The 25217-nt window shown below is 47.8% G+C and overlaps 1 protein-coding gene across 4 annotated transcripts in view; it reads right to left on the reverse strand.

Annotated features, from left to right (window-relative positions):
• The window catches only part of LOC135217863 (ubiquitin carboxyl-terminal hydrolase calypso-like), a 351282-nt gene that overhangs the window by 324532 nt on the left and 1533 nt on the right, over window positions 1-25217 (reverse strand). For 2 of the 4 annotated variants that reach the window (XM_064253882.1, XM_064253883.1), the window contains exon 1: window positions 21580-21793. The exons of 1 other annotated variant lie outside the window; for it this stretch is intronic. In XM_064253882.1, the coding sequence (XP_064109952.1) occupies window positions 21580-21649 (70 nt within the window). In that variant the 5' untranslated portion in view covers window positions 21650-21793. Of the gene's footprint in view, window positions 1-21579; window positions 21794-21909; window positions 21933-25217 lie in introns of those variants that run through there. One more of the 4 variants, XM_064253885.1, reaches the window with a different exon arrangement.

Genomic DNA, 25217 nt, shown 5'->3' on the forward strand with positions numbered 1-25217 from the left:
ATCCTTAGTCTTCTTTAGGTAGAATTTTAGAGCCCTGACAGGGCACAGAACTCTCTCTGGCTCGTGCCCAACGATTTCGGCCATCCCTTTAATTTCGAAGGTCCTAGGCCAAGGGTTGGACGGATTGTCATTTTTTGCCAGGAACGTTGGGCTCAAGGAACAAACCGCGTTATAACCTTTAAAGCCCACGTATTTGCTAATCGCTTGCACCTCGCTGACTCTCTTTGCCGTCGCCAGAAGCAGTCAGGAAGATAGCTTTTTTCTACGTAAAATCATCTTCAGGGAAGCCGTATGCCAGGTTCGAATGGACTGGACAGAGAAACTTTAGAACTACATCCAAGTCCAAGACGGCAAACTGGGTTGTTGACGTGGTGTTTCAAAAGATCTCAAGAGATCGTGAAGGCTCTGTTGTCCGCCAAGTCCAGGGGCTTCGGTGCCTAAAGACAACTTAAAGCAACACTCCATACCCCTTGATTGTAGAGTACTGCAAGTTTTTAGATCCCTTCCTCAAGATATAAAGGAAGTCAGCAACTGGCTCACAGAGGTGTGGTGGAGGAAAATGCCGTTCTTCTTGCACCAACTCACCTGAAGACTGCCCACTGCGATTGGTTACACTGCATTGGATATTGAACACTTTTCTTGCACTGGCGATAGCTTTGCCACTGACCTAGAAAAAAGCTCTCGCTACTGGCCAACTTTGGTGATAGCTGAATGCAACAGACTCAGAGCGGAGAGGGTTTCTGTGGTACCTCTCGAACGTGGCTATAGGGCTGTTGAGAATCTGACCTTACATGAAGCGTCCCGGGAAGTTCTACTACGAAGGCCATGACCTCTCCGTGAACCAAGCTCTCGCCGGCCAGAACGGGGGCGATCAAAGTCATTCTCGTCCCTTCCGACGGCAAAGCAACTTTCTCATGACTTCCCATAGGATCTGAACGGGAAAAGGCGTACAGGTCCATCCCCGTCATCCCAGGATAAGTGGTGCTATCGCCACTGCCGCTGGGTCGAGGACTGGGAGCAGTTACAGTGGAAGCCTCTTTCGTTCTGGACGCTCGCAAAGATGTCCATAGCGCGACGTCCCATAACCCCACAGCTCTTGGCATATCCCTGATGCCGACGTCCACTCAGTTGGCAGAAGTTGACCTCGTATGCTGAGGAAGATCTCGCCAGGATTTTCTTACTCCTGACTACAAAACTTGTAAGGATCGTGACGTCCAGTTGCCTTGCCCACAGCAAGATCTCCTTGACAGGGCAAAAAGGGACCGAGACTGTGTCCTCCCTGCTTCTTCAAGGACGCCAGAGCTGTGGTTGTTGTCGGAGTTGGACTGGACTATTCGATTGAGAGATCTTTTTCTTGGAAAAAACTGGAGAGCTAAAAAGATGGCTTGCCATTTCCTTTAAGTTTATTATGTGCCAGCACCTGTTCCCCTCTCCAGGTGCCTGACAATTCTTCCCCACCCTAATGTTGCTCCCCACCCCGTGGTGGACGCGTCGAGAACAACACCTAGGTCGGGGCTACTGAAGCTACGAGACACGCCCGCGACAACTTCACTGGATATAGCCACCATTTTAAGTGGATGTTTTACACTCTCTTGAAATTTTTAAGTCTCATATCCAGAATTTTGTTTTCTTTCCAAACTTTCCTTGAGAAAAAATGTAGCGGTTTCGGAGGTGCAGTCCCCCAGGGAAACAAACTCTCCAGCGAGGGAAAATGGTCCCCAGCCAGGCTCATCATTCCTCACCCGACACGAATCCTCCTTAGTAAGGCTGTCCACTTTGTCAAAACATTGCCTGACATCCCCTGGGACGGAAAAGCTCGAAAAAGCCACTGAATCCATCTGAATACCCAGATACAGGATGGATGGGTTGGGTTACTTAAACCTTCAGCCATCTTACTAGAAAAAAAACCAAATCCAAGTCCTAATCCCAGTCCAAAATAAGCGGTATGCCAATCCGAGAATAAACAAGGGAGTATCACCAAATGAGTCAACCAATTCTCGGCCAAATGAGCAGAATCCAATCAGGAGAGACAAAAACAGTATGTTGCCTGGCCCCTCAGCGACAGAGAAAACTGGCTCAGAAACGGGATTTCGGAATGGTCGGGGATCCGCCACCCAGCGGCGGGAATGGTAGATCACCTATGACCTACCGAGCGTGTTGCGCGCGTTTTGAAATTCTGTAGGACGACGGAAGAAAGAGTGTATAGCTAAGTATAGATCTGCCGGGGAAGTATTGCATGTATAAAAAAAACAGTGGTTTTACCGACCGGCGAACAGAAAAAATATGAATAAGAGAAAATGGGAATGGTTCCTGATATCCGCTCCCAGCGGCCGGGGGGAAATCGGGTACTACTCACCTGGCCCGCCACTGCGGTGCCGCGAGTTTGAAATTCTGTCAGACTTCAGACAATACAGCTATATATAATCTGTTCAGGTAAGTTGCATGAAACAAAAAACGTTATTGTCAGAAAAACGTTTCCCCACCCTCCCCCCGAGGAGGGGTACGAACTCGCACTTGTGGTAAGGGATCTGCCGCCACTGTCAACGCCCGTCTGGTGGGGGCTGTGAGCGACCACCTGACAGGAGAGAGCCGATACCGTCCTCTGATCATTCCAGTCCTCATCAAGGTCGAAACCTTCAGGAGGATCCGAGCGGGGGGGGGAAGGGAAGCGCTTGCAATACTCTGTAGAAAACGCCGCTGTCGCAGTAGAGGAGGTGGAATAGCCTTGTTCGACGGCCACCAGGACTGAGCAAAACCATCTTGTCCGGAGACAAGAGGCTCTACTGATCAGAAACAGAGTCAGAAGTCCGATCGCGGCAAGTCCCACCGTCCAGTCTGGTGTTCCCTTCTTTGGGCTTTCAGGACGACTTGAGCCGTGACGCGGGCTCTGATGGTGGGAGTGGAGACGATGTTTCCACGAGGTCGTGTGCTGAGAATAAAGCGGCAATAACATCAGTACAATTCCTCTGGACCGGGAAGTCACAGCATCTTGCAGAGTAGTAGGGACCGTCAAGCCCTCGAACAATAGAATATTCCGAGAACCTCCCCCTTAAGGAGGGGGAACTGCGATAGACCCCCTCTCGGATTCCTCCTGGCCACGTGCGCGTACGTTCTGGTCGGTCGAAGATAGCACCTGGTACTTATGGCGTCTTGACGGGATTTCCTGTGCAAACCAAAGGAGTTGCAGGACAGGAGAGGAAGACATGGACGCTCCTCTTTCGCTCGCTGGCCGAACAGCGGGCTTGGAGGGCTGCAGGCGATCGCAACTTGCAGGCCTAGTCGAGCCGTTTCCAGGGAAAAAATGGCTGGAGCAAGAACAGCGGCCCCGATCTCGGTGCAGAGGAGCTGCCCGCTGGCCCTCTATCGCCCGAGCCCCTGTGGGATCGGCGGTCAGGAGGACCTGTAGAGACCATGTCGCGGTGAGACCGGTGCGTGGTCCTCGCGGCGCGTCCATACCGTGGTACCAGCCGAGGGCTGGCGCCAATGACGCGAGGGGGGGACTCTTCCTGAGCTTCAGCCCGTGGCTGAGTCAGAAGAGACAGTCACGTTACAGGGTTAACAGCTGTCGCCTGCGAGAGTAGCCACTGGGCTGGCGAGAGGTCACCTGAGCAGCTCTCACCAGATTCTGCTCCGTGCCGCAGTCCTGGGCGCCGAGCAAACTCTGGCGCCACCAAAACTTTGACCTATACGTCTCCCGTCGGGAGATGTATACTGGAACCTTTCTATGAACGAGACGACCGAGCCGGAAACTGGCGTAGCGGCTAGCGCTCGCTAACACCAGGCTGAGAAAAAGTAACGCATGGTGGTAGCCAGTACCCCTCTGGTTTACCAAGTCTTCCTTCCTTGGGAGGGGAGATGGGCCCTGTTCCCGGAAAGAGGCAGAAGAACCCCCACGTCCCACGGGAGGGGACGGAGCCCTTAGAGAAGTTCCGAAGGAGCAGCTCTCCACCAGCATTCTGCTCCGTGCCCTGCGGTCTTTGGTGCCGAGCAAACTCTGGCGCCAGGACTTTGGCTGCACGTTTCCCGCGGGAGATCGTATACTGCGGAATCTCTCGCGAACGGAGGACCGAGCCGGAAACCTGCGTAGCGGCAGCGCCGCTAGCACCCAGGCGAGGAAGTACCGGTGGTAGACGGGTACCCTCTGGTCCCAGTCGACGGGCCTCTGTTCACGAAGTAGTTTAGTAGGATGGACCAGCAGAAGACCCCCCCCGTCCCACCAGAGTGGGACGGGCCCTTAGAAGTTCCGAACTATGCCTCTTTAGGGGGGGGGAGGCCAGCTTCTTCTTCTGCTTGGTAGCCTTAGAAGATCGTAAGGGGAAGAGGCCAGCAGCAGACGACGAAGAAGACGACGACGAAACACTTCCTCTTCGTCTTTGTCAGCTCCCGGAGGACAAGACGTTGAGATTAGTGGGAGGGGTGGTACCCTTGCGCGCGCGGGGGGGGGGGGGGGGTGGGGGGGGGGCGCTAGCCCCAACCCCGAACGAACGGGAGAGACCCCAAAAAATTGTAAGTCGGGGCACTGCGGAGCCCTCCTCCACGCTTCGGACGAGGAGAAGGACCAGGATTACTCCTCCCCTCTCGAAGGGGAGGTGCCATTCGTGGGAGATGAGCGCGGGGGGAGGGGGGTAGGAAAAAAGACAAAGAATCGGTTACCAAGGGAGTCGTGGGAGAGCTCTTCCGACGGACTTCTTGGCAGGCCGTCGCTTCCCCCGCCCCCGCACAGCATACACCACTGCACCTTACACCAATAACGTACGGCACTAAGAGCAAAAGGCCCTCTGCATCCCCGAGCGCAATAAAAAGATTATTCCCGGTTATGAGCGGGAACCAATCCAATAATGAATGTTGAATGCAATGAAATAATATATAAAGTGAAAACAGAATAATGCACTTGCGATTCACTTCTACACAATATAATAAAGGGAAGGCTCAATTCCCGGTTGGGTGGTAAGAGCGGAAATACTGATCCATACTACAAATAATTATCATGAAAAATGAAAAAGAATATGCTCTTGCGTCACTTTCATACAGAAATAAACGGGGCTCGCACAAGCGCGCTCCCGCCCTCAGCACCGAGAACATATTATGAGGATTCAACGTCAGGAATAAGAGCGGAAACCCCGCATCTACGTCGATAGCTCCATTTCTAAACCCATTAAGTTATTTAATCAATGAAAAATGAAAACAGAGGTACTTACAAATTGCACTTTTCAAACCAAACAAACCAGTAGTGAAAAAACAATATAAACGAAGCATACAACAATGAAGCAGGCAGAAGAGACCGATGACGAACACGTTCTCCACACACCGGCTAAGGCCGAAAGCAAAAGGTGGTTCTTCACCTGCCCAGGCGCGCGGCGAGCGCACTGTCAGCAAAGCAGTTAACACCGTTCTCCCCTTGTTCGAAGGTTTACGACCGTTCAGCTGCCGCTAGCTACTCCTATTGTTAAAGGACCGAGGGTTTGTATAACGTAGCGGAACAAAATGACAATTTGGTCGCGAAAAATGCATTTTCCAAACTATACAAACCTGAGGTCCTTTAACAATAGGACGTAGCTAGCGGGCAGCTGGAACGGTAGTAAAGCTTCGAACAAGGGGAGAACGGTAGTTAACGCTTGTCCGACAGTCGCGCGGTAGGTAAACAAATCCACTTTTGCCTTTGGCCCAGCAAAATACGCAGAGTGAGGGGTGGCATGAGGAGGAGGGACTATATGTAAAGCGACCTCAGGTTTGTATAGTTAGGAAAAATGCAATTTGACAAATTGTCATTTGTCGATACGTAATTACAAAACCATCGGTCCTGTAAACAATAGAAGACTCACTCTTGGTGGGAGGGAAATCTGAGTCTTTTGATGAAACAGATGGTGTTCGTCCATCCCTGGAATGCCTCCTGGTCGTTAAAGAGCGAGGGAGGGATCCAAGCCTCTGTCGGAATTTGATCGGGGTTGTGCACCGCCCAGGATCAATGGTCAGCCCTCGCGGCCGAGACTAAGAGAGGAGGCAAGCGTGTATCTCTTCGTATACAGCAAGCAAGAACTGGTCCTGTTTGCAAGACGCAACAGAAAGTTTATGGGTTTGTTCTCAAGTGGGCATCCACTTTCCTCCCCTTGTTGAGGAATAGTGGGGGATATACGCTCCCATATCCTAGTGAAAGGGATAGGAGGGGCTCTGTGAGTAGCCTCCACGCATACCTTGTCCTTACCAGCAGTGTGACGACCGTGTCCTCTAACCACAGGTTAGAGGGGAAGAAAAAGATGGGAAGAGGAGCCAGGTACACCTCATTCACTCATCCATTCTTACGGTCACACCAGGACTCGATGTCTGTTCAGCCTGCGAGGGTCGGGGTTCGCTACACAACGTGTTGAGCAGCCACCCACGGGTCCCAAAGAAAAAGATCCAAGGGACCTGTGGGAAATATCCCGAAAGGTAGAAGGAGGGGCATGTGGGTCTGGTTGGACAGACCCTGCCTTTCAGTACCTGCGCAACGGGAGAAGTTCTTGCGGGACAAGGCAGCATTCTCTCGCATCGAATGCGGTTGAACGTCCATTAGGGAGGGGATTGTGACGACTCGAACCAATCCGTCAGGGACGAAGGGTTCTGAGTCTTCGCTACGGAAGTTCTGTACGCAAACGAAATCGAGCGTCAGGATCCCCATCCACATGGATGCTTGACTTCGCAGGGAGAAGTCATGCAGTTTCCTCAGAGGAAAAGAAGGGCATAGTCGCATGACCATCCCTCTTCTCTACTTCGGTGATGTGCCAGACCCATACTGGTCTGTCCGTTTGCACGAAGTATCCGCATCCCTATCCCCATTGCAGCGAAGTTCTCGGTCGTGGATAGGACACCGACACTCCATGGTGGGTGTCGATGGTATGGGTACTGTGACAAGCTATAAAATGAAAAGTAATGATTGCGTCTGTAACAAACGAACTAAGTCAACAGCGTAGTTCGTTAACTGACTCGGGGCTCTGACGGTGGCCAGACTGACTGCGTCTCGGTAGGAGGCAAGTTGTCCAAGCATCCGAGTAAGTCACGTGACCTTCGCCTTTAAGGGTTATGCGGAGAGACCAAACAAAATAATGTATTGTTGTGTCCCAATGCCGGACAGCCGAGGTGAATGATTTCGCTTAAGGCATGTGCCAACAGGCGAAAGTCAATGCCTTCTAGAGACCGAGGTCCTCTTGAAGGACAACCAAAAAAATCTCATAGTTGTTGAATCTCAGCAAGGAGAAGAAAACAACACTATTGTCCGTTTGAAGACGAAGGTAGATATTGAATGACAACCTACGTCTTCCAGACAAATCGAGAGAAGGAGTCTCAAGAGTCATAACCTGTGCTTAACAAAGGACTGAAAACGCAACCGCTATTTTCCATTGCTGTCCGGTGGAGAAGTCGTAAGTGCTAATGAAGCGCGGGCGTTCTTCAGAATGAAAACACAGGGGAAAGCCGCCTTGAAGAACTGCTTCTCATGGGCTGAACATTTGGAAGTAGAGCTGTAGGTCGGAGAGTAAAGGCGATGTCTTCTAACACATCTGTTAATTCGGGTTGAACAATGAACAATTGTACACCTACGATACGAGATATTTGAAGACAAACTATGATGTCTGCAAAAATCATTCGCATATCCGCAGTGCGATGAGCGGGAGAGCTTGTTACGACTTATGTTACCGTCGGGTAAACAGAACGATGAAAAGAGTCCAAGAGATATCCTCTGGTTGAAAATTCTCGCAATGTCGAAGGCGATGGAATTAAGCCTCAAGGTCGAAGGCGGTGGAATCTAGCGGTCACAGCAGTAGATGGTCCTTCAAATTATTGCGCGGAATCCCCGTTAATCAGAGACCTAAGTCCATGATTGTTGGGCAGAGATATGGTTCGGTAGTCAAAGAAAGCAGGGGAGAGGAGACATAACGAGCGTGCATCCTCGGAGGCGCCAGTGATATGAGCGATGATTATCAGTGGAGTTCAATACGCAGTAGCGAGCCTGAGCTCTCGCTGACTCGTCATCCTGACGTTGCCAGGTAATCCATTATTCCACGATAGGAATGCGTTTGGCGAGAACCACCGAGCATAAAAGATATGCTCGAGCAAATTAATTTGGCGAAACGAATTTCGGTGTAAATATAAAAGTTGAAATGGTGTTGTCATGGACAAAAACCATAAGTATATAAAATTGAAACTGAAAACTTCCTGGGAGTTGCAGGCAAACCCGAGTTCCAGTTCATTAGAATACTTCCGTCTAAGTCGCAAATCCATAGATTAACTAGGATAGGCCTACCCCTCGGATCAATTCAACGCTTAGTAGAATCATGTCGCGGGAGGTTTTAATAACGTAGTATATTGGTAGGATCTGAACAACGATCTCATCTAATTCTTTCCTTAAGAAAACAAAATAAGGATTCGAGATCGACCACCTTCGGTTCTCTATCAAAGAGACAGGGAAGGAGAAGTCTTCCTCGAAGGAAAGCTGCAATGGTGAACAGAATACTAAGACGATAGTCAACCAAACTGGGTATATATCCCGTTCCGTTATTCTCTATTCCAGGTTGGTCCACTACTGTGAGATAGTCTTCTTTCAGCAGCAGTCTTATTCCCAATGCCTAGAAAATTCCAGGAAGCCGAGCATAGGCGGAAAAGGTTCCAATTATAGTGTAACCATATCGGGGATATCCTCGTCCGTCACTTTGGACCGTGGTCTCGCCTAGGTTTGGGAATCGTAAAAAACTCGAACACTCTGAATGCGCAGAAAAATTCCGTAGAATTCTAAGCAGTCTGCGAAAACCCCCAACGAATTCGTTCAAACGATATCTGCTGGTGGTCCTTCGCGATTCCCGTTAAGAAATCGAGAATGGGGGAGGATCCTTCCTCAATGACTGGGGCTTAGTCAGGTAGGAACCCGAAGGTCCCCCCGTGGTTGTAGCGCAGTCCCCAACGGGAGATCCTACAGAGAAATCTCTGTAGGATCCCATCCCCTTTCCCTCGAGCCGTAATGGCCGAGAGAGGAAATGGGGGGAGGGAACTGGATTAACTCACTCGCTTCCCAGTGGAACTAGCAGTGGAGAAGGAGTAGGAGCAGCCATCGCCTTTGCTGGCGATAGGCCCTCTCAGGAGTCTGGGAAAACGTTATCGTCAGGAAGGAAAAACGTTTTCCCGCGGAGGGTTACGAACGCTCACTGTAGGTAAGGGTCTGCCGCCATGTGAACGTCGTCTGGGTGGGGCTATGATCGGACACATGACAGGAGGAGAGCCGATACCGTCCTCCGACTCATTCAAGTCCTCGCGAGGTCGAAACCTCAGGAGGACCGAAAGGAAGTATTTAAATACGGTGTTGAAGACACGTGAAACGCCGCTGTCGCAGTAGAGGAGGTGGAAGTAGCTTGATCGACCGGCCAGAACTGAGAGAGCCTTTTGCGGAGACGAGAGGACTGGTTCAAGACAGAATCGAAAAAAAAAAAAAAAATTTAAATAAAAAGAAAAAAAAAAAATAATAAAATAACAAAAAAAAAGAAAAATGGGCAAGCTCCGATCGCGCAGACCCACCGTCGGTTTGGGTTCCCTCTCGGGGGCCCCAAAACGACTCGAGCAGGCGACGTGGCTCTGCTGGTAGGCAGCGGGCAATCCTCCCCGAGGTCGTTTGCGCTGACGAATCAGCGCCATAACCTCGACAAGGTTTCTCTGGATCTCGGATGAAAGTCATAGCACCTTGCAGAGTAGGACCGTGAAGCCTCGAAACAAGAGCATTCCGAAGAAAACCTCCCCCTTAAGGAGGGCGAACTCGATAGACCCCTCTCGGATTCCTCCTGCCACTTGCGCGTACGTCCTGGTCGGTCCGAAGATCGTACCTGGTCTTACGGCGTCGTGAAGGGAAATCGTGCAGGGTATAGCCCCTCACGATCACCCGCGCTGCGCATCGCTCTTCCTGGTGCAAACCGAGGAAGTTGCAGGAACAGGAGAGGAAGACATGACGCCCTCTTTCGCCGCTGGCAGAAACAGCGGGGCTTGGAGGGCTGCAGGCGGATTCGCCACTTTGCAGGCCTAGTCGAGCCGTTTCCCAGGGAAACGGCTGGACCGAGATACAGCGGCCCCGATCTGTGTGCAGAGGAGCTGACTGCTGTCCCCCTACCGCCCCCGGGTCCCCTGTGGAGCGGCGATCAGGTGACCTGCTAGGCTCGCTGTCGCGGTGAGACCGGCGCGTCGAGCCGCGGGTAACCAGCTTAGGCTTGGTACCGACGGCCGCAGGCGAGGGACCCCTTTACTCGCCTCAGCGCGTGGCCGGTCAGAGACCGTCACGTCAGCCCGAGCAAGCCGGCTGGTCGCGGCCAGAGAGCGTCCGTTGCCTGGCGAGAGGGTATGCACGGACTCTCGGCCAGTCTTCTGCTCCGCGCTTCGGTTCTTGACGCGAGCGAGTCGGGCGTTCAAGACTTTGGCTTCCACTCTGGTCTTCTCGCGAACGAGAGGAAGCGAGGGAGGATCCTGGTTTAGCGCGCAGAAGCCGGCAGAACAGGCCGAACCACGGCGAGGAAAGGAAGCTAGCTGCCAGCCGAAGCTGGTTACTCCTCTGGTCCCCGTCCTTCTTATCCTTGGTAGAAGAAGAGACAGGCCCTGTTCCCGAGGGAGCAGGAGGACCAGCAGAAAGAGCTCCCCGAATCGCCGGAGCGAGACGGGCCCTGAAAGGTTCCCGAAGGAGCCTTCTTAGGGGGAAAAACCCGGGTTACCAGCTGGTTCGCTGCAAGAGCGGCGTGCCTGGCGGAGAGGTCACCTGAATGCGGTTCACCAGCCTTCTAGCCTCCGTTGACCGCGCTTTTTTTTTTTGGCGCCGGAAAACTTGGCTGCACGGTCTCAAGGGGAGAACGTACAATCGGGATCTCTCTGCGAACGAGGAGAGACCGAGCCAGAACCTGCGTAGCGGGCATCGCCGCTAGCACCCAGGCTGAGGAAGACCAGTGCAACCGGTACTCCTCTGGTCCACGTCTATCCTCCTTATGGAAGGGGAGAGGGCCCCGCTCCCGAAGGAGCAGGAAAGACTAGCAGGAAGGGACCCGTTGGGACGGGCCCCAGAAGTTCCCGAGGAACTTCTTAGGGGGGAAGGCAGCCTTCTTCTTCTTCGGCCTATGGGCCTTAGAAGTCGAAGGGGAAGAGGCAGCAGCAAGAAGATGAAGACAAAGATGACACCTTCCTCTTCTTCCTCTTCCTCGTCAGCTCACGCAGGACAGTCGTCAGGTCCTCCATCCAGGCGGATGCCGGGGCTATTGCCGAAGCAACACGCCCGACTCCTGGCACCTGTCCGGAGGACCTGGGCACTGGGGAGGAAGACACAACGTGGGCAGGGACCAGCAGGACAGGCTCAGGAACCAGGAGCGACAGGAACAGCAACCAGCTAGGAGCGGCAGCGGTTTAGACCCAGAAGGTGACAGCCAAGCCAGCAGCGGGAATCACGTCAGCGGCAGGCGGCAGGCCCATGCGATCACCCGTAGTAGAATCACTGGCAGCCCAGCGGGAACCTGGATATGCAGCCGGTTACTAGGGGCGAGCTGCTGGAACAGCGGAAAAGTCTGGGGGCAGGCCAACACGAAGAACAAGAAAAACAGGTGGCAGTCGGGCAACCCCCCCGCGGTAAATGGCGGCGGCCCTAAGTAGCGGCAGACGGTCGTCACCGACACAGCATGGGAGTGTAGACCAAGGCGGGGGGGGGGAGGGGAGCAAGCATTAAGCGGCCGTGGTAGTACGTGGAGACCGCCCCAGACCTAGCTAGCGCTTTGCAGCAGCCCGTGGATGCTAGGCACGCCCTGCCGCCGCGGTGGTCCAATCCTGTCCAAGGCAGTCTCCACGGATGGAGCACTGCGGTAGCACAGATAGATTAGTAAGGGGGTTCCATCACGCACGGGGGGAAGAAATTGCCCCACCCCGAACGCAAGGAAGACCCCAAATAAAAAATACAACGAGAAGCTAGAGGGGGGCAGGAAAAGAAGACGAAGAATCGATACAAGGGAGTCGCGGGAGAGCTTTCCGACGAATTACTGCAGACCTTCGCTTCCCCTACCCCCGCCACACGCCCCCCCCCCCCCCCCCAGTGAAAGTAATATGAAAATGAAACAGAATTTATGCCACTTTGCGATTTCACTCATAGAACTTAAAGGGGAGGAAAGGAAAAGATCAATTCCCGGTAAGCGCGGAAAACTTGATCCAAATAATATGATTGCTATCATAAAAATATATGAAAATGAAAACAGAATACTGCACTTGCGATTTCACTTTCACATGAAATAATCGTAAGGATCAATTCCTGGGTAAGAGCGAAAATTGATTCCAAATTAAATTTATGCAAAAAAATAAATGAAAATGAAAAGAATTACTCAATTGCGAATCCACCTCATTGCATTCTATCATACAAAATTTAAAAGCTCGTGCCGAGCGCACATCACGCTCTCGCGGTAACGAACACACAGGGCAAAAAATAAATGAAAAGATTACTACATTTTTCACTTACACACTTCGCCCAAAATACATGACTCGGCGGCGAGCGCGCCCGCCTCGGCCACGAGCCCATAATTTCAAGGGTTCAATTCATGAAAAAGAGAGGAATATAGCCGCATCTACGGCGGATAGCTCTGTTGGTTATAATTAAGTAATGAAAATGAAAACAGTGTAACTTACATTTCATTTTTCAAGTCAAAATTATTGTTATTATACAATTAAGTTTGTGAATACGTACCTGGCCCCGATATATATATAGCGTATTTTCTGACAGTCCGACAGAATTTCAAAACTCGCGGCACACGCAGTGGGCGGCCAGGTGGTAGTACCATTCCGCCGATGGGAGGCGGATATCAGGAAACCATTCCCATTTTCTATTCAATTTTATAATGCCCACTGTCTCCTGAGGGAGGGGGCGGGCAATTTAATATATATATATCTGCCAGGAAGTATTGAACAAAACGTAATTGTATAAAACAATAAACATTTGTTATGCCACTTTACCTGACAGATGTATATATATAGCTGAACATCCCACTTCGGATGGTGGGAAGAGACAGAAATAGGATTTTTTAGGGAAACTTAAATAAGTAGATGATATACATTTTGGTTCATCACATGTTTGCAAAGTAGACTATGTGATACTGGTCACTTAAGGCTGCGTTTGTTTCTTAATCAGAGTTGCCAGCAGGTGGAGAACTGTAGTGCTGGTCGCGCCTGGATGATCTGTCAACGGTACGAGACCTCAACGTGGACAAGACCATCGAGGCCATAATATGAGGCAACGAAGCAACTGACCCAACTGACCAAAATTCACAAAAAAACCTAAAACTAACTAAAGGATGGGAGATCTTCACATAAGACTCACCACAAAACTAAAAAAACTCAACAACAAACTAACTAATCCTAACTAAGGGATTAGGGAAAGAGCTACTTCCGGACCCCAAGACTGTGTCCGCAGAAACGTATGGCCCCAGTGAATTACAATCGTTCTAAATCGTTCTCACATCCTTAGGTAATGTGAGGCGAAGACGGAGTTAATCCTCCAAAAGTGCAATCAAGAAATGTCCTTGATTGACATGTTCTTTTGGAAGGCAAGAGGGTAGCGACAGCTCGAACTTGTGCGCTTTCACTCGTAAGAGGCTCAAATCAGTACTTCTGGGAAAGATGAATGAGCCCCTTAATGAAGTCCATTAGAAAGAAAGCAACAGCATTTCTTCGAATTAAAAGTAACTCTGGTCTCTTCACAGAGGCACCAGAGATTTACCTGAGGGGACCTCTTACCTCCTTTTGTCTATGTACATAGAACTTGAGAGCCCTGACCCGGGCACAGGACTCTCTCTGTTCTTGGCCCACCAGACTGACATACCTGATCTCGAAAGTCTTTCGGCCAAGGGTTCGAAGGAGTTTCATCTTCGCCAAGAAAGTTGGGTTCAACGAGCAGACAGCTTGTCTCCTTTGAATCCCATTAACTTACTAAACGCTTGATTCACTAACTCTATTTAGCCGTCGCAAGAGAATGTTAGGAAAAGGCCTTCCTTGTCTAAGTTTCGAAGAGAGATGCCCTGAAGCGGGTTCGAAAGGGCTTGACATAAGGAATTAAGAACCAATCAGGTTCCATGACGGAGGTCTCCATTTGAGGAAACCTTCGAAGTCTCGGAAAGACCTTTAAAAGGTCATGAATGTCCTTGTTGTCAGAAAGGGCAAGGCCTCTGTGCCTTAACAAACCGCTGACAACATGCTTTTTATATCCCTTGATGTTAGGGACCGCTAATTTCTGCACATTCCTGAGAAAGAGCAGAAAATCAGTATATGGTTTCACAGAGGTCGAGGACGAGGAAACTCCCTCCTTTTTTACACCATGCCTGAAGGAAGGCCCACTTCGATGGGTAAACAGCTTGTGGAAGCACGTTCTTGACATGTGAGATGCTCTCGCAGCTGCTTATCGAAAAACCTCTCGCTATGGCCAACTTTTCGATATGTCTGAACGCAGTCAGACCAGAGCGGAGAGGTTTTGGTGAAAACCTTTCGAAGTGACGGCCTGTTTTGAGTAGATCTTGCTCCAGGGCACTGTCCTTGGAAAGTTTACAAGAAAGACCTGACCTCTCGTGAACCATTTCTCTCGCTGCCACATCGGATGCGATCAGGGGTCAACATCGTCCCTTCTTGAGGCCCGCAAAATTCATCATGACTTCCCCCAAAATCTTGAATGTGGGAAGGCGTACTAGGTCTAGACCCATCCAATTCCAAAGCAAACGCGTTTTCTACCGCGATGCTTTGGATCCAGGACCGGGGAGCAATAAAGAAGGAAGTCTTCTTGGTCCTTGACGTCGCGAATAAGTCGACCAGCGGGACGTCCCCACAAGTCCAAAGGTCTGACAACGCTCGTTCAAGGTCCATTCCGTCGGTAGGATTTGTTCCCGAAGACTGAGAAGATATGCCCTGACGTTGTGCCACTGCCTGCAATGAATCTCGTTAGGATAGTCACATTTCTATTCTTTCGCCCACAGCAGAATCTCTCTCGCTAGGAAAACACAACGTTCTGGAGTGTGTTCCTCCCTGATGTTTTTAAATATAAGCGAAGTGCTGTGGTATTGTCCGAGTTTACCTGAACAATCTTGTTCTTCAAACTCTTCTCGAAGAACTGCAGGGACAGAATACTGCTGCCAGTTCTTTGAAATTTATATGCCAGGCTACCTGTATCCCCTTCCAGGAGCCTGAACTTCCTTCCCTCCTAGTGTTGTTCCCCAAGCCCGTGATGGAAGAGTCAGAGAACAACAATTAGGGTCGTGGGTCAGAAGGACTTAGGGACAAGCCTCTGAAGCTCTGAGGGTCCCAAACCAACCATCTTAGATTGTTCTTATCGGAAGCGATATTCTCAATATGGCATTTTAGATCGCCTGGCTTCCACCGTCGCAAGGAAAAATTGGGAGAAGGCATCGAGGTGCAAGTCTGTCACAAGGGAAACCAACCTTTCTAGCGAGGGAAAAATGGTTCCCAGCAGGACTCATCCATTCCCTCGCGAGCAAGTCTCTTTCCTAGGAAGGCAGATCTTTCTAGCCTAGCCGCTGACGTTCTGGGGACGGAAACGCTCGAAAAGCCACTGAATCATCTGAATCCCAGGATACACGAGGGACTGTGGTTGGGTCAGATGCGACTTTTCGAGTTGAACAGAAGTCCCAGGGGTACTTTGCTAGGGCTAAGGGAACTGCAAGTCCTTCAGACACTTCTCTCTCGACGACCTCATGATCAGCAGTCGTCGAGGTCAGGGAAACTCTTATCCCGAAAGAGTGTGTAGCCACCCGCCACGTTCTTCATGACTACAGTGAAACACCATTGGAGCCGTGGTCAGGCCGAAACACATAGCTCTGAACTGCCACACTCATTTTGTCTAAGACAAAAAACCTTAGATACTTTCTTGAAAGAGGGTGGATCGGGGATGTGAAAGTACGCGTCCTGCAAGTCTAAAGGACACCATCCAGTCGCCCGGTCTCAAGGCTCCCAGAAACAGAAATGAGGCGTTTCTCTCCATCGTTGAATTGGTCTTTTCACGAAAAGATTGAGCCTGCGACATTAGAACTGGACGCCACTTGACGACCTGCTTTGGTACTAGGAAAATCTGTTGTAAAAACCTGGGGGAACCCCAGGGTCCGCGACTTGTTTCCACCGTCTCTTTTCTCGACATTTGCTGAAGGAGATCGAATAATTACTTTCTCTTCTCTCCCTGATAGGATGGAGAAAGGTCTCTGGGAGCCAGTAGATAAGAGGAGGAAGATCTAAAAAGGGAATCTTGTACCCTGCTCCACGATCTTGAGGGACCAAGAGTCCTGTCCCTCTCTCTTCCACGCTCCCGCAAAAAAACTTCAGTATGGCTCCGACTGGTGTCTGAAGGACATGCTTCTCACTGGAAGGCTTTGACGTAAAGGAAGCTCTTCCTCGTGAAAACCCTCTCCCTCGAGGAGCTGCTCTCGAGGGGGGAGCCCCACGAAAGGGCTTAACTTTCTTCGGCGGTCGAACCGCAGCTGAAGAGGTTGAAGGTACGGCCGAACGTCTTGTAGACTGGGCCAAAAGGTCCTGAGTTGCCTTCTCTTGCAAACTGTTAGTCAGGTCCTTTACTAAAGTCTGGGGGAAGAGATGGTTCGAAAGAGGAGAAAACAGCAAATCCGCTTTCTGAGCTGGAGTTACCGAACGAGCTGTGAAATTGCACAGCAAAGCTATCTTTTTCAATAAAGCCGTTCCAAAATGAGAGACGATCTCCTCCGAACCATCCCTGACGGCTTTGTCCATACATGCTAACACGCTGGACAGCTCCCCCAGACTGAGAGATTCTGGGCTTCTCGCTTGCAGATCCAGAACTCCCAAACACCAGTCAAGGAAGTTGAACACTTCAAGCGTCCGGAGCAGACCCTTCAAATGATGGTCCGTCTCCGTAGAGGTCCAGGTTACTTTAGCAGAGGATAAAAGAGACCTCCTCTGCGAATCCACTAAGCTGAGAAATCTCCTTGAGCTGAAGAAGGGTACGAACTCCTACTTCTTCTTTGGTTCTATACCAAATGCCCCCTTTTCCGCTGAGTCTAGCTGGAGGCAAGGCGAAGTCGTCTTGCCTTGATCTCTCCTTCGTACCATCCAATCTTGGAGTTTCTTAAACGCACGTTTAGAGAGAGAAGTTTTCATCTCCACAAACTCCGGGGTTTTTCCAGTTTTAGATGATGAAAACTGCGAAGGAGGAGACTTGGGAGCTGCAGGCTGAAACTTGTCTTCGAAAGAAGAACGCAACAGCCGCACAAGGACTTTATAGTATGAGATTGAAGGGGCCGCAGAAGGTTCCTCTTCAACCGAGTCAGCCGAACTACTCAGCTCTCCTTCTTCTCTATACGGAAGCGGAGACCGTCTGTCCGGAGAGGGCGTCCTAATGTCGGGTCTTGGCTTAATCAAAGGACCCCTATCCTTACTAGAGGAAGCCTTATTTCGGCTGTCTTCTCTATGACGCTTACCACTTGAAGAAGGTAGAGCGTCCTGACGAGGACGAGTGTCCTTAGCGCCACCCGAGGCAGCCTCACTTGCCAGAGAAGCGTCCTTACGTTTCTCAAACGAAAGGGAAGACCTTTTCGCTGGAATACGTGCCTGTGCGCGCAAACTAGCGTCTTGGGGTACGACTTCTTGGTCGGAATCCCCAAAAGCGTCTTGAAAAGAGCCCTGAACGTCCTGGCGAGCTTCCTGCCAAGCGTCCTGGCGAGCGTCCTGGCGAACGTCCTGCCTAGCGTCCTGCCTAGCGTCCTGCCAAGCGTCCTGTCGAGCGTCCTGCCAAGCGTCCTGCCAAGCGTCCTGCCTAGCGTCCTGCCTAGCGTCCTGACGAGCGTTCTGTCGAACGTCGTGCTGAGCGTCCTCCTCAAAAGCGTCTTGACGCAACGTCCTTCTAGAGGACGAACGAGATCGGCGAATCGCCGAAGGAGAAGCGATCGGCGAACGAGACGAAGTAGGAGAGGGAGAAGGAGACTGCTTCGTCCTCTTGACGGGCAGTCTAAGGTCCTTCCTCCGCTTAGGCTCGACTGCTGCAGCTATCGACTGAGCCATAAGCGTCGATAGCTGGTCCTGAAGGGACAAAAGAATGTTCTTCGTTGGGGAAGAACGAACAGAGGAAGCAGGACTGATTCTGCGAGAAGACGAGGGGAAGAGGGACGCCTCCTTCCTTCTCACAGGTAGCACTCCTACTCAGGTAGACGCGCCTGTGCACGCAACCCAGCGTCCTCATCGGAGGAGATCTTACCCCTTTTCTGAGGCGGAAAAGCGTCATACGCATCCTCCGACGAAAGCGGCGATACAGGACGTGAAGCGTCCTCAACACGAAACGTCCTTTTCAGAGGACGAGAGTCTCTCCGAGCGCTCCACCCCTTGCGCGGGGAGGACGCTTCGGAGGACGAAAAGCACTCTTTCAGGACGCGCGCTCGTGCGCGCTCCTTGGCAGCCTGGGACTTTGCTACAAGGCCTGCCGAAGGGACGCCAGATCGGTGGGGAGCCCCGTAACCCTCTTGCGGCTTTCGACATACCTACTCCTGAGTCTTGGGAGTCTGATAGAGGTCTAGGCCCTAGAGGCATTATGGGGCCGATCTGACGCCCCCTCCACAACACTAGGGGCACGATCGCACACTTGCACCGAGCCAGTTTCTAAGGCTTTCACTTTGGTCTCCAGAGTGCGAAGAGACTCCAAAATAAGAGAGAGAGCATTAGCTTCTCCCGACACAGAATCAGAGCCCGAAGGCAACACAGGTTTAGGGGTTGCAAACTCTACAGGTGTTAATGCAGGAGAGATGTTAGCCTTACCTTTGGTAGAACCACTCCTGGAGGAAGACCTCCTGATCTATCGCGCTCCAATTTAAGGCGATAGACTCATATACTCTCCAATCATCATCGGTCAATCTCTCACATTTCATTATTTGCACCGATTATCCACCAAACAATTATGCCCCCTACAACTCATCACTACTGTGTGGGGGTGGGTTCTACCGATGCTTTCGGTAGCCTCACCTTACAATCAGTCCTCACACACACTCTGAAACTCACAGCACTTGATCCAGACATATCTTTTATAGAAAAGCCAATCCAAAATCAAAAAACGGTCCACTATCGCGCATGCCAATTCAACAATCCAATTCAATACCAAAAAACCAATCAGATACTTAAAAGCGAGTCAAATCCAAAAAATCCTGAGCAGAGGTCTGTAAACAGTTGTTTACCGACCGGCGACAGAAAAAAATATGAATAGAAAATGGGAATGGTTCCTGATATCCGCCTCCCAGCGGCGGGAATGGGTACTACCACCTGGCCGCCCACTGCGTGTGCCGCGAGTTTTGAAATTCTGTCGGACTTCAGAAAATACAGCTATATATATATCTGTCAGGTAAGTGGCATGAACAAACAAACCATTAGTAGAAAACACAATATAAACAAAGCATACGACGATGAAGCGGGCAGAGAGCGATGACGAACACGTCCTTCACACCCGCGGCCGAAAGCAAAAGTGATTTGTTTACCTCCCAGTCGCGCGCCGTGTCAGACAAGCAGTTAACTACCGTTCTCCCCTTGTTCGAAGCTTACGACCGTTCCAGCTGCTGCTAGCTACTTCCTATTGTTAAAGGACCGATGGTTTGTATTACGTATCGGAACAACATTTTGTTGCCTATATTACTGAAAGTATGAAACATTTTTATTCCCGGGGTCATGGTTTGAACTGAATTCATTCTTACCTTGTAATCGGTGGTTTTTATCCTTATGTACTGCCATCACAACTGAAACTCCACAGTGCTTATTTGATTGTTATTATACACATTTTGGTCTCAATTCACTCCACATTGCACTTTAAACAAGTTGCTGTTCCTGGTTCCTAAGCGCGCGCGCCACAAACACAGTTACGAACAGCAGACAACGAAACTGCAAAGTTTTATTCCCTAAATTGTTTACTTTACTCGTTATTTAGTTCAAATTTACTTTATTTAAAAATTTTAATTTAATTCATGTATACGTATTATCCCTTTTTTGCAACCACATTACCCCCGAAAAATTACATATATTTCTAAAGTAGATACAATCAAATGTTTCTAACGTTTTCGTACATCTGGCTGCCGAAAACCATAGAGGAACGACTACGGATAAGTGGATTATATACATATTTTTTTTTTATTTTGCTTTTTGTTTTTGCTAGCACTTTTCATTGATTTCAGTCTATATTGCCCAAAAACGTGCTTGCACTGTCTCTGAAACCCATAGTAGGTATGCTGCTTAGTTGTCAATCAAGTTTTTTGTAATCAAGTATTTTTTACAAGCTAGCTATTGAAAAAATTTGTATTTTTCTCAATCAAAACATATGCCCCTCAATGCTAACTTTCCTCTTTTAATGACTTTCTGGTCATTGCAAATTAGGCCCCATAATTTCCTATGGTGCAAAAACAGGCTCCCAGGGACCAAAAACGATTGCGTCACACTACGGTGATAATCCGGCAGTAAAACATCTTCATGTATCCAAAAAGTAAATAATAAAGATATATATGCGCATTACGATTATAACAATTACATGAAGAGCTGATAATCTGCATGAATAACTGGTAAACTGTTCTGCAAGAAAGTTGAGTAAAGCAATTATTTACGATAGGTACGAAAATCAAGATGTCGTGACGTCATAATACAGGACTTAACACAACGTTCTAATTCCAAAAAACAATTACTTAAATTTGAGTCAGAATTGAGTTACTTTTTCAATAACTAATATTTTCAAATTAATCATCATAAATATGTAAAATATTGATGTTTTACTATTTATTTAAAAAATCATCGAAGTGCACTCTTCATCGTCTTCTTCTACCAAAACAGTTGTTTACTAACAAACAAGCCGGTGAGGGACCGTTTTCCGATTGTTGTGATGAAAGTGCCCCAGCATCTGTGGGTACAAGTGGTGTGCGGATTTCTCACAGGAAATGATTAGTTTATTGACACAAGCGACTCCGCAAACATCGAGATGGCGTCAATCTTCTAAAATATTCAAGTGTAAGTAAAAATTTCGAAAGCGTCTTGGTGAGATTTGCACTGCGTTGGACACCCTTTTCACTACCCTCTGTTTAATGCTTTAAATTTGGCCTTAATTTCTAACTTTGGAGAAAATACTTACTTCGAAAGGACAGTAGAGGTCTTTAGCTCCGTTTCTCACCAACAAGAAGTCGCGACTGATGCCCATCTCCAATGTCAGGACGCGTTATAATGTACATTTTTTGGGATTGTTCACGCTGATCGTACATGATCCACTCTGTATCCTCCGGTTTTTTTACCCTAGGTAGCTAGGTACAAGTCTAGTGACCATTTGGTCGTTTACCCTATGTGAACTCTGACAAAATGCAGTAAAACCTTAATTAACAGTCACAAATTTATAACCAACGAACATAATTGATTGAACTACATGTAGGCTTATCAAAATGCTGAAAATCAGGCGATAGGCTATACCAACCCAGCAGGCTTGGTCCTAGTTTCATAGGTTGCGGTACCTACCTAGCCTATTGCCTCCTATAATACATTACCCATTCATAGACAAACTTCTCTCTAACAACCAATGGAAGTATTAACCTGGATCACTTTCCAGCTCCAGCCATCCATCTGCAAGGTTATTTATGTCCACGGGCATTGAGATCAACATTAAAAAAGATTAAACTATACACGGTTGAACGTTTTCAAATGGACATCGGTCTTTGTTTATGCCATCGCTGCCTTCTTCTTCTTCCGTAAACAAAACGATATAACAACCCACCGACTCTAAGCTCCCCGCCTAAACCGATTGACCATTACCGCTTGAATTGATGCACCTACCGGAAAAGAAAAAGAAAAAAAAATAAGAATGCAGTTGTGCTTTCACATCGAGCAGAGTTCATAATCTATACTGTTTCAGAAGCCACTTACCCTAAATAAGTGGACGACGAGAACATGAAGTTACGACTAATGCTACAAGTCTTTGGAATGCCTAAAGTAAAAGACTGAATGCAAGTTAAAACAAACGTACTAGAAGATTTCCTTCATCAATCGAGTAGACTTTCTGTTTGCAGCAGCATGCGATAAATCTTTAAAGATAATTTCTTTGAGTTATTACATAAATGTTTTCCCCCAGCAAAAAGTGCATAGAGGTCATAATAGGTTAATTAACAGTATACCTATTAAATTTCTTAAATGTTCAATCGCAGTCTACTGCCTGACAGATAGACAGACAATCCAATAAATACATAAACACTAAAATTCCACGGGCAGCTCCGTAAACAATACCTTTAATTATGTCAACATGATTTTGAGGAAGTTTTTTTAGTGTAAGTAACACGGAGAAAGAAAATTCTAAGAACATTCTTAGTTTACCTTATTTCAACGGATTTGAAACCATTAAATCATTGTTAAAAGCCTTTAAGGTCAACCTTGTTTTTTCCTGTAATAGCACACTAAAAGGAATGTTAGTAAAAAATGGCCCCAGGGAAAGCAACAACATAATATATAAAATTCCATGTATGGACTGCCCTTCTTTTTATCTCGGACACGAGCAAGGGCTTAGAAGTAAGACTAAGCCGGCATAAATATTCTGTAAAAACTGGGCAAACATCTAATGCAATATTCATTCATTTAAGTGAAAACAATCACCGAATAAATTGGATTGGTAGTTCAGTAATTGCAAGGTCAAAAGATGTCTTATCACGAAATCTTTTAGAATCTGCTATAATACAACTTACTTCACATTGTAATTTTAATATCAGTCGTGGCCTGTTTCATTTAGACCCTTGCATTTGTAAAATGTTTAAGAATGACCTCAAAGATATAATTACAGACTTAAATACAAATTAGTTGCCTTAGAGATATCTTCGTTGTATATGTTTAATATGTATTGTGAATAAGTATTGTGAATAAGGTTTTGTTTACCAAAGTTCTGAATAGCTGTCACTCTATATTATCCTTTAATTATCTTGTTCTTGTGTCTGAGCAGATTGAATTAATTTTTTTTTTTTTTTAATTGTACCCATGTTTATGCTTGTTTGGAAAGGTTACTCTTTCTCCAGGTGTGCCGGATTCTAGGTACTAATCTCCTTATAATCCGTATCTGTCAGTTATACGAGCTTTCCTGTACTGTCAATTCCTCATGTAAGCCAGTTTATCTGCTAAGTAAAGGACGTTGAACGTCGAAAGATCTTGCGGAAACTAGGCTGTTTATTTTTCCTTCGTGGCCTATACCTTTTTTATGGATTTATCACGTTCCAAACTTTCGTGATTCAGTTATACATAAATACACCCACACACCCACACACACACACATACACACACACACACACACTCTCTCTCTCTCTCTCTCTCTCTATATATATATATATATATATATATATATATATATATATATATATAGAGAGAGAGAGAGAGAGAGAGAGAGAGAGAGAGAGAGAGAGAGAGAGAGAGAGAGAGAGAGAGAGAGAGAGCACAATGGTCAGAGAAATTACACAAAACTTCAACAATTGGAGCAGGACAAAACATCGTATGAACATGTGTACATTGTATGCGTGTGTGTGTTATGGTATTATGAAACAATTGATCTTCATGATAAAAAGAAAGGCATCGGGACGGGCGCCCACCGTCTTTTTCTAGCAAAGACCCGAAGAAAATAAGAAAAAGACACTTAACGACTGAAGGAACGAGGGTTAAAGGTGTTATAAACAACAGAGCTGCCTTTTAACAGGAATACACTCAAGAAGGAAATTCCAGTGATTGTCAGCATGATAAAAGGAATGTGGGGAAGAGGTTTTCGGATAGTTGTTATTAGGCTGAGAGGAGGGACTCCTGGTAACAACTATTAGGATGTCTCAAAGACTTATTAGTCCATCTGAGGAGACATCGTGTGCTTCTTTAACTCTAGGAGGGTTTTACTGTGCATACCATGTGTCACATATCTTGTATGTAAAGAAGTTTCCAAAATGATATGTGTTGTATCTCTTCAGTTATAGTTTCCATCCATTATTTCTTGTCTGGTTTTCGCTTAATGTCAATCAGGTTACTGTCTACTTTTGTTATCCCTTCCAGTATTCTGAATGTTTCTATTAGTATTCCTCGCAATCGTCGTATTTCTAAGCATACATGTTCAGGCTCTCTAGTCGTCTTTGGTAACCTATTCGCCTGCTGGATGGAATTAACTTTGTGTGTACCCCCTTCTAGTCTATCTATATCCTTGCTTATTGGTGACCAAAACTGTACTGCAGATTCAAGATGTGGTCTAACTATTGATGTGTAGAGCTGTAGCACCGTTTCCTTGTTTCTGTATTCGAACTGCCTTTTTATGTATCCCACTAGTTTCTGTGACTTATTTTCAGTTTTTATGGTATTGTTTTGTGGATTTTAAGTCTTTTCTAATAATGACTCCAAGGTCCTCTTCTTGTTCTACACTATTCATGTCATTCCCGAGCAGCATGTAGTTGGCATTAGGATTATTTGTTCCTATTTGTAACACTACACTTATCTAAGTTAAAGGGCATTTGCCATCTTTTTTACCACTCTCCTATCTTCTTTGGATAATTTCTCAAACTTTCTACTGTCTCTGGGTGTGCTGCATTGACACCTAGTATGGTGTCGTCTGCAAATTTGGTTATCTTACATAATTGTCGTTATAATCAATAAAAAACAAGAACGGGCCAAAGACAGAACCCTGAGGCACTCTGCTCGTCACATCTGCCCATTCTGATTCTTCCCCATTCATTACGCCTCTCTGTTTTCTAATAGTTAGACAGTCTTCGGAGGAATTCTCGCTCTTTGAGCTCAATGGAACAATGACCAAAATAATATCAACAGAGAGAGAGAGAGAGAGAGAGAGAGAGAGAGAAAGCCTGGTCAATGGCGTATCTTGCAGAATCTTATAGCAATTTATATCTTTGCGTTTTGTTGACATGGCCTTTGATCTTAAAAGAAAAAAAGCGTTTACTGAAGCATCGGCGCACACTCATGAATTTTAACCCTGGCACCCAGGTTAGTAATGTGGCGCAAGACTATCTGTAATGGGAAAAATATTCCTTTAATTATTAGTAATTTATTTAGGAATTGATTCACCATTCTCCTCTAATATCTTTACACTACTGATGTAAAAGTGATTGGAACTGTGAAATGTTTTCGTTTTTGCTGTGGACACGAGTGTGGCAGTGTAGCCAGTCCCTTGTTTTGTTTTTTCTCACTTTGAGTATGGGAGCGCTGCCCTGAAT

The sequence above is a fragment of the Macrobrachium nipponense genome, chromosome 9, assembly GCF_015104395.2.
Source record: "Macrobrachium nipponense isolate FS-2020 chromosome 9, ASM1510439v2, whole genome shotgun sequence".
Taxonomy (NCBI): domain Eukaryota; kingdom Metazoa; phylum Arthropoda; class Malacostraca; order Decapoda; family Palaemonidae; genus Macrobrachium; species Macrobrachium nipponense.